General features: G+C 40.8%; 1 protein-coding gene across 5 annotated transcripts in view; it reads left to right on the top strand.

The window, feature by feature from the left end:
• Positions 1-13,957, top strand: part of ZNF217 (zinc finger protein 217) — a 36,596-nt gene that overhangs the window by 20,126 nt on the left and 2,513 nt on the right. For 3 of the 5 annotated variants that reach the window (XM_037811403.1, XM_037811404.1, XM_037811402.1), the window contains exons 2-4: positions 5,203-6,985; positions 10,376-10,492; positions 11,196-12,764. In XM_037811403.1, coding sequence (XP_037667331.1) covers positions 5,590-6,985; positions 10,376-10,492; positions 11,196-12,764 — 3,082 coding nt within the window. In that variant the 5' untranslated portion in view covers positions 5,203-5,589. Of the gene's footprint in view, positions 1-2,560; positions 3,107-5,202; positions 6,986-10,375; positions 10,493-11,195; positions 12,765-13,957 lie in introns of those variants that run through there. The other 2 variants (XM_037811405.1, XM_037811406.1) reach the window with 2 other exon arrangements.

Genomic DNA, 13,957 nt, shown 5'->3' with positions numbered 1-13,957 from the left:
GTGTCTAGAAGCCCAAATGCAGTTGTATGGATTGGAAATAGAGGCCAGATAGTTTTGTTCTTGAACAATATTAGGAGAATACTTGTTTCAGTGGGCATATTTACTTGCATATATACATACACACATGTAGTTATAGTTAAAAATATATAGTTATTTGTGTGTCTATGTATATGCTCAGTGTTTTCTTTGTAGAGAGTTAAAAGAGCACAAATGAAGATAAAAGTTTATTTTTAAATTTGACTGAAATCTTTTTTTTTTGGTGCAGTTCATCCTGTCTAAAATCTTTTCAGAGTATTTAAGGTTGTACTGGTTAAGTAGTGGTGAGAGCAGAAACTCTTGTAGCGCAGCTTCATCTTGCTTAAACTTTTTTTCTTTATTCCTGCCCCTCATATGATAGTTCTCTTTGTAGGTCAAGATACAGTCAAGTAAAAAGTCAATTTACATTATGATAGTACCTATTAATATCAATAATATTGAAACTAAAAGTAATTCGTGGTGCTTTTAGTTCATATTTAAGGTTACATCCTTTAACTGACCTTAACTGATTTGGATTGAATTAGGCAGTTTGTAATTATGGCACTCATATGCTAATATGTGATTATACTTTCATAGTGCTTTGGTCTCTAATTTTGTTTAACCCTGTTGCATTTGTATACAATTTCTGGAAAATGAGTCTGTTTCCTATAGGGTCTTCCAAAGTTTTGCCTTTGAAAAGTCTGCTAGTGTAGGTTGTAATGTTGGACATACATTTTGAATATTTTAATATTTTTTATTCACTTAACTTTTAAGCATTTTTCCCACAACTAAATTAGGCAAGTTGGAGTGACCGTTCAGCTCATGGGTTGTGACCTTGGTGATTTCCTTGAAACAGTGTTGAAGGATTTAAAGTTGCAGGTTTTGATTGTCACTGTTGATTGTTATGAATCATTTGCCAGATTCAGAAAAAATATGTGTAAAATACATGGGGATAGTTTGTAGAAAAACTATATGTTTCCTACCAGGTCTTGGTGTTCATTTGTAGTTTTAAGAACTACAAATGAATTGGCCAAAGGAGAGCAGTTTTGTTTGGGTTTTGTTTAGGGTGAATGTTTCAATGATCATTTGGTAGTCAATAATTTGGGCACTGTGAACTTGGGAAAAAGTAGATTTGCAGGAATGCTGCAGATTGTCTATAAATAGAACTTTTATGTGTTTTCGAAAATACCTTATTGCTCCATACCATAGTAGATAAATGTTCCATATCAAGAAATGTAAGATAAGCTGATAGGAGGAGCTGTGCTATCTGGGAAGGTTAACAGTTTGAGCACATTTCTGTATAAAGAACAGTACTTGCAATGCAGTAAGTGGCAGTCGTCACCTTACTTGCTCAAATTACTGTGCTTTTCATTAAGCGTTGTCTAATGCGCAGTATTTGCTAATTTCAAGATCTATAGGTAAAATTCACAGTAGCTTTAGTCACAAATCAACGTCCACTTAAAAAAATAAAATAAACAAAAGAAGTGGCTTGAAGAAGGAACATCAGACTGATTTTGCAGCAGTTATAGCAATATGCTTTCTACTGGATTTCAATTATGGTCAATTAAAAAAAATACCTTACTAAAGTGGTCACAATATAAATGAAACCCTATTATTCTCTTAAGATTGTAAGGTTATAGTATACAAACATTGGCTGAAAGAGCTAAGTATTGTCATTTACCTAAGAAAAAGTTTTAATTTTTTTTTTTTAATGTTGAAAAACATTTTCGGGAAGTACCTCTCAATATGCTTAGTCAGTTGTGTTCAGAATGTTCACTTTCCTGCAGACCAGATGCCTTTAGAGTATAGCATTGGATTATAATCTCTTTTTCGCCTCCAGTTCTTTGTCAAGAAAGACAATTTACTTTATCTCTCAGCAGCACCATCAGTTTACAGTTGGCGTCTGTGTGCTGTACTTACAGAAAGATGGACTCTGGGAAGGCTGTTTGCATGTTATAACCACGTTCTAGAGTTTTGCTAAGCAAATTGGTTTTAAGTGTTATAGATTTGGTTTAAAGGATTAGTTATCACTTCTATGCCAAGGTAGTGTTTTCTCTACCTACATTATAGTTTCTAAGTTGAGCTCAGGGCATTTGCTGCCAGATTTCCCTAGGGCACCCAGCATTTCTGTTTGGTGATGGGGGGTCAGTAAGGAGAGGGTGTATAAATCTGAGGGATGCAGTTTGGCTTCTGATGGTCAACTTTATGGATGATTACACGATTCATTTTTTAAATTGCACTCTTGAAATTGCAGGAATGATAATTAGACAGTAGCCATATAGAAGTTTTGGTGAACATTTCAAGTTAATTTTAATGTCAGATCACTTAGGGTTGCCACCCATGGCCAGAGATGTGTGTACTGACTTTTCCCCTGTGCTAAGTATGTGGCGTTTGTTCCTTTATTCCCCAGGTGGTTTTTGAAGGCCTGACCCTTGCTGGGTACCCTGTTCTAGGCGCTGCGCGGCGGCGGGGGGTGGGGGGTGGGGCAGCCAGGAACAATGCCAACGAGATCTCTGCTCTTAAAGGATCTTACTTTAAAGGGGTGGTGGAGAAAGACAGTTGCAAAGAACCAAGTAAACAATATGACTTTATATGGCCGGAATTTCACAGCAAACAGTAGTCAGGAAGCAGCCTCTGATGAGGAGGGGGCCCTGTGCTGAAAACTCAGACTTTACTCTGTGCCTTTTGGGGGCAGGCTGGGGCTGGCGAAGGCTGTAAGGTTGGCTTCACCTCTAGGGCAGCTGGTACTCAGGATAGCTGGGCACAGTCAGTGGCTATCGGGATCTGTCTGGGAAGCTTCCCCGGAGAAGGTGCTTCAGCTTTACGTGGGATAGGGAATAAGTCAGGAGACATGAAGATGGAAGGCGGTCGCAGTCCAAGGAGTCTTTTCAGGCTGCCAGACCCTCTGGGAACTGGGGAGCCGGAATTTACTGGAGAGAAAGATGATGGTAAAAGAGGCCCAGTGGGAAAGAATCTTAGAGGGTCTTGAGTTAGAAGACAGTGGTGACTTACCATACCCCAATATTTGAAAATTTCAGGTAGTAAAATTGTAACCAACCATCTTTCTAAGACAGATGTCTCAACATTTCCGGTAACTAAATTATGCTGCTACCCTGGGTGGGAAGTAGTAATGATGTACCCACATATTTCTAACAGAGATTGGATTTGAGAGTGTTGGAAGGTTGGTTCCTTTTGTGGAAAGGGTAGCTATAGAAAATGAGGTTCCCAGATTTTTTTTTAAAGGGTCTTTTAGCACCAAAAAGTAGGAAGGGCCCGTAGAATAAAGGGTGGTCTTTAGTCACATTGAAATAGTACATGTAGCTTTTTGTAGAACTCACTGGATTGGGTCTCATTTAGCTGCTGGCCAGTGAGTACAGTGTCATCAGAGTTTGCTAACTGCTTTTCTGAAATACATGCTGCTAATTCTAAAGTTAAAATGCTGCCTGGCACACTGGCATTCAGTAAATATTTGTTGAGTGAGTAAATGATTACATAGAAACCTAAATTATCAGTCATACACCTGATTAGTGAAGTCATTGAAAATCTTTTGAATGTGTCCATCCATAAATGTAGATCTACTTCCAGAAACAAGGAACTTTGGAATTGGAAGGGCCATCTTATAGTTTAACCATCTGCATTAAATGAACATCAGAAAGATGAGGTCCATGGCGGTGACGACTTTAAGGTTGTGTTGTGACTGAGCCAGGACTAGAACTCGGGTTTCTGGAGTGTTCTATGAGAGTGCATCACAGCTGGTTACCAGCCCATGTGTTTATCCTCCATTGTGATTGCAACAAAGGAAAGACTGAGAAATTAAGATAAACACTTCAGTACATTTTCTCTACTGGAATCTTTAATCTGCAGTCCTAATCGAATAGCTTGATGTCAAAGATCTAGTTTATTCAAAACTAAAGATAACAAGGAGCATGAGAAATTTGTTTTTTTAGTGTGAAGAAGGGGAAGAAATGTTTCCTCTTCTCTGCGCCTACAAACCCTTGTTCTTTGAGGAAGTGAAGAGAAGGAAAGTAGTTTTTTTTTAAACATTGACCGAAGGGAGTAGTTTGCATGCCTTTTTGTTTTCTTGGATAGAATACATCAATTTAATGTGGTTGGGACTTTTAAAAACAGTTCTATGCTTGTCATAAAGGTGTAGGATATTAGCTCTAGAGTTCACTTCTTCAAGATGGAAAATTAGAGTGCAGTATGTTTTAACAGTGAAACAATTGGATTAGATTTCTCTTCTACACGGAGAAGACCTTTCCAGCTTGTGAGAGAAAAGCTTCTAAATCAGAACCTTCAGAACTAAGAAAAGTAATCCCTTTTTCACCTGGCCAAAGCATAATAACATGAAAGAGGAGATATAGAAATAAAAGGATTCATTTTCTGATTAAAGACCAAGCCATGTTGATATAGCCTTGTTGAGGATTTTATTTTAAATGTGGATGTTCACAAAGTTGCTTTATGTATATGATTCCTTATTGATTGTCTTGGATAAGGAAATTCTGCCAGGATACTTGTGGAAGGTAGGAAGTTGTTAAAAGCAAACTGGGATTTGAACAGTAGGATGAGGTTTAGAATATCTGGTGACAGAGAATGTGTCACGTGTCACGGTCACCTTGGCCATGGAGCGCCACCATTCTGCAGTGCTCTGTATTTCTTGAATGAGAATTTTAGGAAAACTTCCTGTTTTTTTTGTGCTTAACATTGTTGATCATGTAGGTGTAATCATCGAGTGTCCCTTCAGCATCTGTATGTATGTTTGTTTATATAGAAAACAATTTGAAGCTCTGGCTTTTAAAATTGTACTTAAAGTGCTTTAATTTTGTCGTCTTTATTTTTAACAATTCATTTAGTCCCCGGATTTGTGGAGGCTGTTCATATGTGTTTTAGTGTCCATTAAAACATAGTCAACTGAATTTAACATTTCTGTTTTGAAAGTTTACATCTTATATTTAAATTAATAAAACACCATGTCTTAAGTTCTTAATGGAATGAAATGCTGGTGATTTAGTAAGTGTACAGATTGGATGGAAGGAATGATTTAATTAGCAGACATATTTAGCAGGGTGCAATGTATGTTAACAGTGAAGCAGTTAAATTAGATATCTCCTCTGTTACATGGAAAAGACCTTTTTTATCTCTCCTTTGAGATAAAAATGTAGCTAATGTTTCTTTTTTTTCCTCTAGGGTTTGGAAATCCCTTGTCTCAAGGTTGCCGGGATTGACTTCTTGCTCAACTGAGTCACTCATATTCATTGGAGACAAAGAGAACTAATGCTTTGTGCTGATTCATACTTGAAACAAAGCATTGGCGAGTCTGTATGCCTTTTGTGTGAAAGAACCAGTGACAGTCTCTCACTGAGTTTCCTAAAACTTCTGAAGCCAAGAAAGAAGTTAGAGGAATATCCACTTTCATTTGAACTTCTATAATAAATATTTGCCCTAGGTTTGAAGCCCAGGGCTGCTGGAGGTGTAAGTGACAAGTCTAACAAGTGGCCTTATTCCAACTCCAGAAATTCCCCAGCAAAACTTTGAGATTTTTATTTTATATACAATCCTAAAGTGACAGGCAGCATGCCAACTCAATCCCTCTTAGTGTATATGGATGGACCAGAAGTTATTGGCAATTCACTTGGAACCCAGATGGAGGTGGATGATGTCATGTCAATAAAGGGGACGGCCACTGTTCCTTTCAGAGCTACGCAAGAGAAAAACATAATCCAAATAGTAGAAGGGTATATGCCTTTGGACTGCATGTTTTGCAATCAGACTTTCACACATTCGGAAGATCTTAATAAACATGTCTTAATGCAACATCGGCCTATACTTTGTGAACCAGCAGTTTTGCGTGTTGAAGCGGAATATCTTAGTCCTCTTGATAAAAGTCAAGTGAGAACAGAACCTCTGAAGGAGAAGAATTGCAAAGAAAATGAAGACTTTAGCTGTGAAGTATGTGGGCAGACATTTAGAGTAGCTTTCGATGTTGAGATCCACATGAAGAAACATAAGGACTCTTTCACTTATGGATGTAGTGTTTGCGGAAGAAGATTCAAAGAGCCCTGGTTTCTTAAAAATCACATGCGGACACATACTGGCAAATCTGGGGCTAGAAACAAACTACAGCAGGGCTTGGAAAGTCCAGTAACAATCAACGAGGTTGTCCAGGAGCATGCAGCTGAAAGCATCTCATGTCCTTACAAAACCTGCATGGTTTGTGGCTTTGTATATCTAGATAAAGAAGGTCTCATTGAGCACAGTAAGATGCATGCCAAAGAAACTGTTTCCGCTCCCAGCAGTACACACACAGACTCTCAAGAGGGAGCACCATCAACGAAGGAAGAGTTCTTGCAGTTTTTAAACTTAAGACCAAAATCTCACCCTGAAAATGATAAGAAGCCGGCAAAATGGATACCTCAGCTTGATCCATTCATCACCTATCAGGCTTGGCAGTTGGCTACCAAAGGAAAAGTTGCCATTGGCCGAGGAGAAGTCAAGGAACCAGGGCATGAAGGAAGTACTGACAACGATGATTCGTGTTCAGATAAAGAAGAACTTGGAGAAATTTGGAGCGCGAATAAAAGCCATTCTGAAGGTTCTGGAAAGTCCAAAACAAATAGAAGCAATTGTGCAGGCCTCTCACACGATAAGGAGAAGCCTCGACATGCCAATGGTGAAGTGCCTTCTGTGGATGCAGATCCCAAATCATCCAGTAGCAAAGAGAAGCCGACACATTGCTCTGAATGTGGCAAAGCTTTCAGAACCTACCACCAGCTGGTCTTGCACTCAAGGGTACACAAGAAGGACAGGAGGATGGATACTGAATCGCCAACAATGTCGGTGGATGGAAGGCAGCCTAGGACCTGCTCTCCAGACCTCACCACCACCCTGGATGAAAGTGGAGCTCCTGATCGAGGAGAAGGTGGTTCTGAAGATGGATCTGAGGATGGGCTTCCTGAAGGCCTCAATCTGGGTAAGCTGCACCACTGCACGCTGTTTCTCCCTCTGTTCTCACCCCAAACAACACTGGCAAGTAGTGGGAGTTTGGAGAGCTGGGTTCCGGTCCAAGCTCTTTTTGGTAAGACCCTGGTAAGTCACTTAACCTCTCCCTTAGTTTTCTCATTTCTGTAATAATTGGGTTGAAAAAAAGTCCTGTCAAGGTTTCTTCTTCTGAAAATTCTATGATTTTACATTTTTCTAACAAAGGACACACAGTATACTTTTGCATCAGCCTAGAGTGGTGCTTCTCAGCTGGGGCGATTCTGCTCCCCAGGGGACATGAGTCAGTGTTTGGAGACATTTTTGATTGTTACAGTTTGGGGATTCTACCTGGGGCGCTACTGGTATCGAGTGGGTCCAGGCCAGGGATGGTACTAACCATCCTATGATGCCCAGGACTGTCCCCCTGACAGAGTTGTAGAGCCCAAATGTCAAGAGTGTTGAGGTTGAGAGACCCTGTCCTTGACTCAAGTTTTTCCAGCATTCCTGATCTTATCTATAAGATCAAGTTATCCTTTTATACAATACACTTTCCTTCTCTCAAGGCCCATTCTCATTCATTTATTCCAAATGGATTTCTAGTGATCACAAAAGGTGTTGGGACTCGTTATCAACCAGAGCAAGAATATTGTTAGAGAAGCCATTTGGTGCTGGAGAGTCTCTCATCCATCATCACCAAAACAATTTGTTAAAAACAAGGAGTGTTAATACACTAGAGATGTTTTTTTAAAACCATCTCATTTGCTCAGTAAAATTTCCAATGTACTAACAGCATTTATAAGAAACAAGCTATCTTTGAAGGCTTGTTCACATATTGTTGTATTTCCTGAACCCACTGGGATTATTGAGGGCAAAGGATTACATCTGTGGTTTGAGCCTTGTCCATCTTCTCTTCATCCAGGGCAGCCCCACTTTAATTTCTGTTCCATATATTGCTTCTCATCATTTTAATACTGTTTTGAATAAAGGATTTGGCTGCTTAAAAACAGCTTAAAATCATAGATGTGTAGGACATAATCATAGATGAATTTTGAGAACTTGAATTAGTTTTAGAGAAACATCATTTACAAGGGGTCTCTGTTAAAAGAATACGGCCCCTTTGTTCTCTTTTTAGTGTAATTTGACTGGGTGTTTGAAATCTTCTGAGACTCTGCATGTAAGAGCGAAGCTGGACTTCACCAGGCAGTGTACTGGGCTCCACCGTCCCTTACGCCAGTACCAGTTCTCTTTCTGATCACGTGGCAGATACCAGAGCAGTAGTTTTCACATCAAATATTTAGATTGTTTTGAGTTTCCTTGGACACAGGAAACCTAGTGCCTAGTGTATTACAAATCTTCAGTTTTCAGAAATCTAGAAAACACATTATGGTGTCTTAAATGACATCATAAAAAAGGTCTTTAAACAGAGCTCTGGGTTTCTAGGTGATGCCTTTTAATGCTCTGTGCTGTGTAGGGGCCTGCAGTGGTGGGGGAATAACTGGGCCCCGTGAGATGTCCCAGCCTTGAAAGAAGTGAAATGGCCAGCTACTGATCAGTGATGTGGGCAGAAGAATCAGGTGGAAAACTTGGGCCAGGCCCTTGGGTTGATAGAATACCCAGTAAACAGATGGGAGCGCCGAGATTGTCCTTTAGTTCTGGTTCTGCCACTGCATTGTTTTGTGGCTGATTACATGTTGCTTAATCTTTCTTTGCCCTGATTTCTGTTTGCAAAATTGGTTCATCAACCCTTGTCTTCCTCCTCCCAAGGATAATTTCTGTTAGCCTATTTGTAAACGGTTTGCAATCCTTTTAAAGAATGGCGCCGTAAAATCAAAGGTAGTGCTAAAACAGCAGGGACCAGGTAGATGTGGAATTTTGTGCTTTTTGTTTTAAAATAAAGACTTTTCGTTATTTTTTACATACGGTGCACATACCATAAATCCTGACACAGAGTTGGAAGTAGGAAATGACAGCAAGACACAAACCAAGCTGGTTAGTTGGGTCTGATGGGTCAGCTGGGCGTTTCATGTTAGGGAATTCATTTTCCTGAATTCGTATTTGGTGGTTTTCTAGTGTAGGTGTACCTTAATAAACTGTACTATCAACTTGGCTTTCTCTGGATTTACTTTTAAGAAGATCAGAGGGCAAAATAAATAGTTTTTAAAAGTCTTCACATTACCTTTTTTGATCATGGATGGGTTCTCTCTGTTTTATAAGTCAGTACAGTTTTCCTGCCAGGTGAATTTAGGGATAAGGGGGAGATTAAATGATCTTGTCTACATTGTACCCGGGAGCTCACTAAGGTCTGCTTATAAGGTGCTTTTGTAAATTAGTGCGCTCTCAGCAATCTATATGCCAAGTAAGAGTAGGGAAGAGGCCTTTTAATTGGAAATAACAGTTTTTAAAGGCAAAATGAGTTTAATTATGGTGAATGTTAACAGATGACCAGCACTTTGTTGCTGTCATATTGTAATATATGCAATATGATCTGCAAATAAGGAGGTGTTTATCTGGACCATATATATATATATATATATATATATATATATATATTCATTTATTTGGGGGTGAGGTATTTTTGATTGTAGTCTGTCTTTTGGAGGGCTGATGTTTGACTTAAAATCATTTGGTTAGTGTCCCAAATGAACCTTTAACTCTGTTGCACTTAAGACACAGTGACCTGATGATGCTGCAAAGAAGTTTAAAGTTTACCACCTTGTCATCTTGGGGACAGATTTTGATTTGTAGGATATACTTTGCCCATGCTAGTGCTTGTGGATGACACAGTCTGCTTTCCAAAACTAGGCTAAGTTTTGACAAATTTTCCCAGGTGTTTGCCCCATGCCAAAAGTTTAAATTTTCTGTTAAAATGTGAAGTTGCTACCCTCTAGTGGTAACTTACTTAATTATAACACTCCCCCCCAGTGGTTGGGAGAAGAATTGGCGATTTTGGTTGGCTCACTTTTCTAAATCTTTTCTTCTGAAGAAGCCGGTTATTCTAGCCAGTGGCTGTGCTCCCATTTCAGTGTGCCAGATGCTGCTGGTTTCTGACAGTATAGAGAACAGAATGCTGTTTGTGTGTTTCCCTATGTTAAATGATCTTTCTTGGGATTAAGGCAAACAAGGTTCCAAATCTTAAATAATGAACTGTGTTAACACCCAGAAGAAAAAATTGCATGCATGTATTTATGGTGATAGAACTTCAAGACAACATTTGGCGGTGTGTTTTTAGCTTTTTTGGATGTACCCCAACACTAAGAATTCTTTATTTAGGCTTTCAGAAAATGTTTATATCAAAAATATTTAATATGTATGTAATTTAAGCCAATGTGCCTTATGTGCTTCAGCTATTTTCTTACATAAATATTTTTGTTTCTGTTTGAAGATAAAAGTGATGATGGAGGAAAAATAAAGCATCTTACATCCTCAAGAGAGTGTAGTTATTGTGGAAAGTTTTTCCGTTCAAATTATTACCTCAATATTCATCTCAGAACGCATACAGGTAAAGAACTACTTAGATTTCCTTTTGAACATGTATGTCTGATTTTTAAAAAGTGTTGTTATTACTGCTAGATCCCTGGAATAGCTTCAGAATAAATGTGTAGTGTGCTGACTGCAGCTATCATTTTTTTTAGTATCCTGCTTAGTTTATGACTACATATCCCAGCACTCATTTATTAAAATTTTAAAATTTTTTAATGCTTATATATACACACATACATATACACGCACACATACAATTTAGTGGGAATGAGAATAAATTTCATAGTCTTTTCTTTAGATTGTAGAAATAGCTGTAACAGTGGTTTTTGGAGACTGCATGGACTTAAATTTCATCTCTTCCACTTACTTGCTGTGCAGCCTTGGGCAAGTTATCACCCTCTTCTGTGCTCTAATTTCTCAAAAGGAGGATAATAACCTTTGCTTCTGTAGGACTGTTATGAAGATTAAATGAGATAAGTTTAAAGTACCACTGCTATTTTATTATGTCTGTATAAAGGCAAGTACTCACATAGTCAAATAGTCAGTACAGTAAGGGTAATAAAACAACTCAGGAGAAATCCTGGATGTGAAAATTAGTAGGCAGGGAAGGGAGAAGGAAAGAACCCTCTATCCTGTCTATAAAAGGTTACATTCTAGTTTCCAAAGATCTATTTTGATGCTCTTCATAAACTTCTATAATAGAGTGACATTTCTCATTTTAGGTGAAAAACCATACAAATGTGAATTTTGTGACTATGCTGCAGCCCAGAAGACATCTCTGCGCTATCACTTGGAGAGACATCACAAGGACAAGCAGATTGACATTGCCCCTGAAGTTAAGAGTGACAGTAAAAGCCAGGAGACTGAAGATGCACTATTAACCGCTGAGAGTGTGCAAACCAAAAATTTGAAAAGATTTTTTGAGGGTGCCAAAGATGTCAAAGGGAGTCCACCTGCAAAGCAGCTTCGGGAGGTGCCTTCCACCTTCGAGAGTGTTCTGGGCACTGCTGTCCTCTCGCCAGGACACAGGGATACTCAGGACTGCCACAGAAATGCAGCCGACGGCAGTGCTGACAAGCTGAACAAAACTCCTGCCCCTGCTTACTTGGACGTGCTGAAAAAGAGATGCACCATCGAACCTCAGGCAAATAACCTCATCTGCAAAACAGAAATGGATGCCACTCCTCGCCCTCCTCCAGACGGCAGCTCCACCCAGATCAGCGAAGTCAGCCACAAGGAGAAGAAAGCAGAGCCGGCCGGAGACTGCAAATACAAGCCAAACATGGACTGCCAGGAAAAACCTTTGAATCTATCCCTTGGCATGCTTCACAGTTGCCCAGCAATTTCTTTGAGTAAAAGTTTGATCCCTAGTATCACCTGCCCATTTTGTACCTTCAAGACATTTTATCCAGAAGTTCTAATGATGCACCAGAGACTGGAGCACAAATACAATCCCGACATCCATAAAAACTGTAGGAACAAATCTCTGCTTAGAAGTCGACGTACTGGATGCCCACCCGCTTTACTGGGCAAGGATGTGCCTCCCCTGTCTAATTTCCACAAACCCAAGCCCAAGTCTCTTTTCCCAGCGCAGTCCAAGTCCCTGCCGTCTGAGAAAGCGAAGCAGAGCCCCGCGGGGCCAGGCCGAGCGCCACCAACTTCAGGGATTGACTCCAGCACTTTAGTCCCAAGTAACCTGAAGTCCCACCGGCCTCCACAGAGCATCGGAGGGCAAGGGCCTGCCACCCCCAGACAGCAGCCATCTGAGATGTTTCCTAAAAGCAGTGTTTCTCCCGCACCAGATAAAACAAAAAGACCGGAGACAAAATTAAAACCTCTCTCAGTAGCCGTGCCTCAGCCCACCCTCTGCAGCAGCAGTGTCAGTGGGCCCGTCGACTACCCTCTCAAGAATGAGAACCTGTGGGTTCCTCCAGGGAGAGACCATTTCTGCAGTCGGAACGCGAGTGGAGCCGGTGTGGAATTTGGTGAGCCGCTTCCCAAAAGACTGAAGTCGAGTGTGGTCACTCTGGACGTTGACCAGCCAGGGCCCAATTACAGAAGAGGCTACGATCTGCCCAAGTACCACGTTGTCCGAGGAATCACGAGCCTGTTACCTCAGGAGTGCGCCTGCCCGCCGCCATCAGTGTTGCCCCCCAAGCAGAGGTTCCTGCGATCGAGCGAGGTCGACCCTCCAAACGGGCCGGCGGTTCAGAAGCCCTTTGGCGGCCCTGGGCCACTTTACACGTCGTGTGGGCCCGCTGGTGGCCAGGTGTCCAGCTCTGTGCTAGAAGGTACTGCCTGAGGGCCGCCATCGGGTTTGGCTGGTACTTAGGCCTCAATGAGCTAAAGCTGGTTCTTGGGGGGCAAAAACATGCTTAGGTGTGGCTTTGGCAGCCCTCCAAAGTGCAACCCTTACCCAACAAGGTTTCATTCCTTATTATTTAATTGTCTCTCATTAACTTAATTTTTCTCTGCCGAGGGGTGATGATAAAAAGGAGAAAAAAAAGGTTGAGAAACAGCCGTCTCTTCCATTCCTTTCTTTGCTATTGAAGTCCTGGGTGGCATTTAGGTGCCCCTCTGAGCACCTCGTCCTGTCTCTTCCTCCTTTGCCCCTCGGTGTTACGCTCCACACACAATTCCAGCCTGCCTTGGGATGGGGAGGGATTTCTGTTCAAGTCTTACCACCCCACTAGACTGTGACCTCCTTAAGAGCAAAACCCTGTCTTATGTAACTTAGAATCGCACTCAGCCCTAGCACAGTGCCTCCCAGGCAGGGGCAGGGGGTGCTCGGTAAATAGCAAACGAAGACCCTTGACCCACCAGAGGCAGAAAATGTAAGAACCACCCGCTTAGCCTTTGTTAAATAGTAAGTGGATTTAAAAAATAACATCATTTTCCCACAGAAGTAAATTGTCAGTGTTGTCGATTACTTCGGCATTTCTGCCCATGGTGGTTTATTTTGCACATGAAATGCTCTTAAAGCCTGTGCTCCCTCATGCACCATCTCGTAAAGGTGACAGGTGCGTACCTGTGCACGTGAGCAGGTAGATGAGAGCATCGCAGGGACTCGTCTCACTCAGCAGATTTCATTTGTCATAGTGCCGTCCAGCCTCACGTGTGAGCTCCACTGGTTTGTGCTGCCCTGAAGAGAGGAAAAAAAAAACCCGTTTGAAACCCCTTGGTTTGTTAAGATTCAAATTAAGGATTCTGTGCAGCGACAACATTCTATCAAGAGTAACCTGATGGCAATTGATCTGGTAGGGGTACCAAATTAAAAAACAATTGCTTTGACACACTCCAGTGAGTTTTATAAAAATCATGATGAGATATTAATTTTTGCTGCCTTCTGATTAAAAGCATCCAGTTTTTCCCTTCAGGGCTTAAAGCAGATGGGCATGAGTTAAAACTTTGTCTTTATGCTTGAGAAAAGGCTCTGTTAAAGTCAGATCCTCTTTTTAATGAGAATTTTTTTCACTTCTACACA

Source organism: Choloepus didactylus, chromosome 19 (assembly GCF_015220235.1).
Source record: "Choloepus didactylus isolate mChoDid1 chromosome 19, mChoDid1.pri, whole genome shotgun sequence".
Lineage (NCBI taxonomy): Eukaryota > Metazoa > Chordata > Mammalia > Pilosa > Megalonychidae > Choloepus > Choloepus didactylus.
Note: the sequence above shows the minus strand (reverse complement) of the source record. Positions and strands in the feature narration are given on the sequence as shown.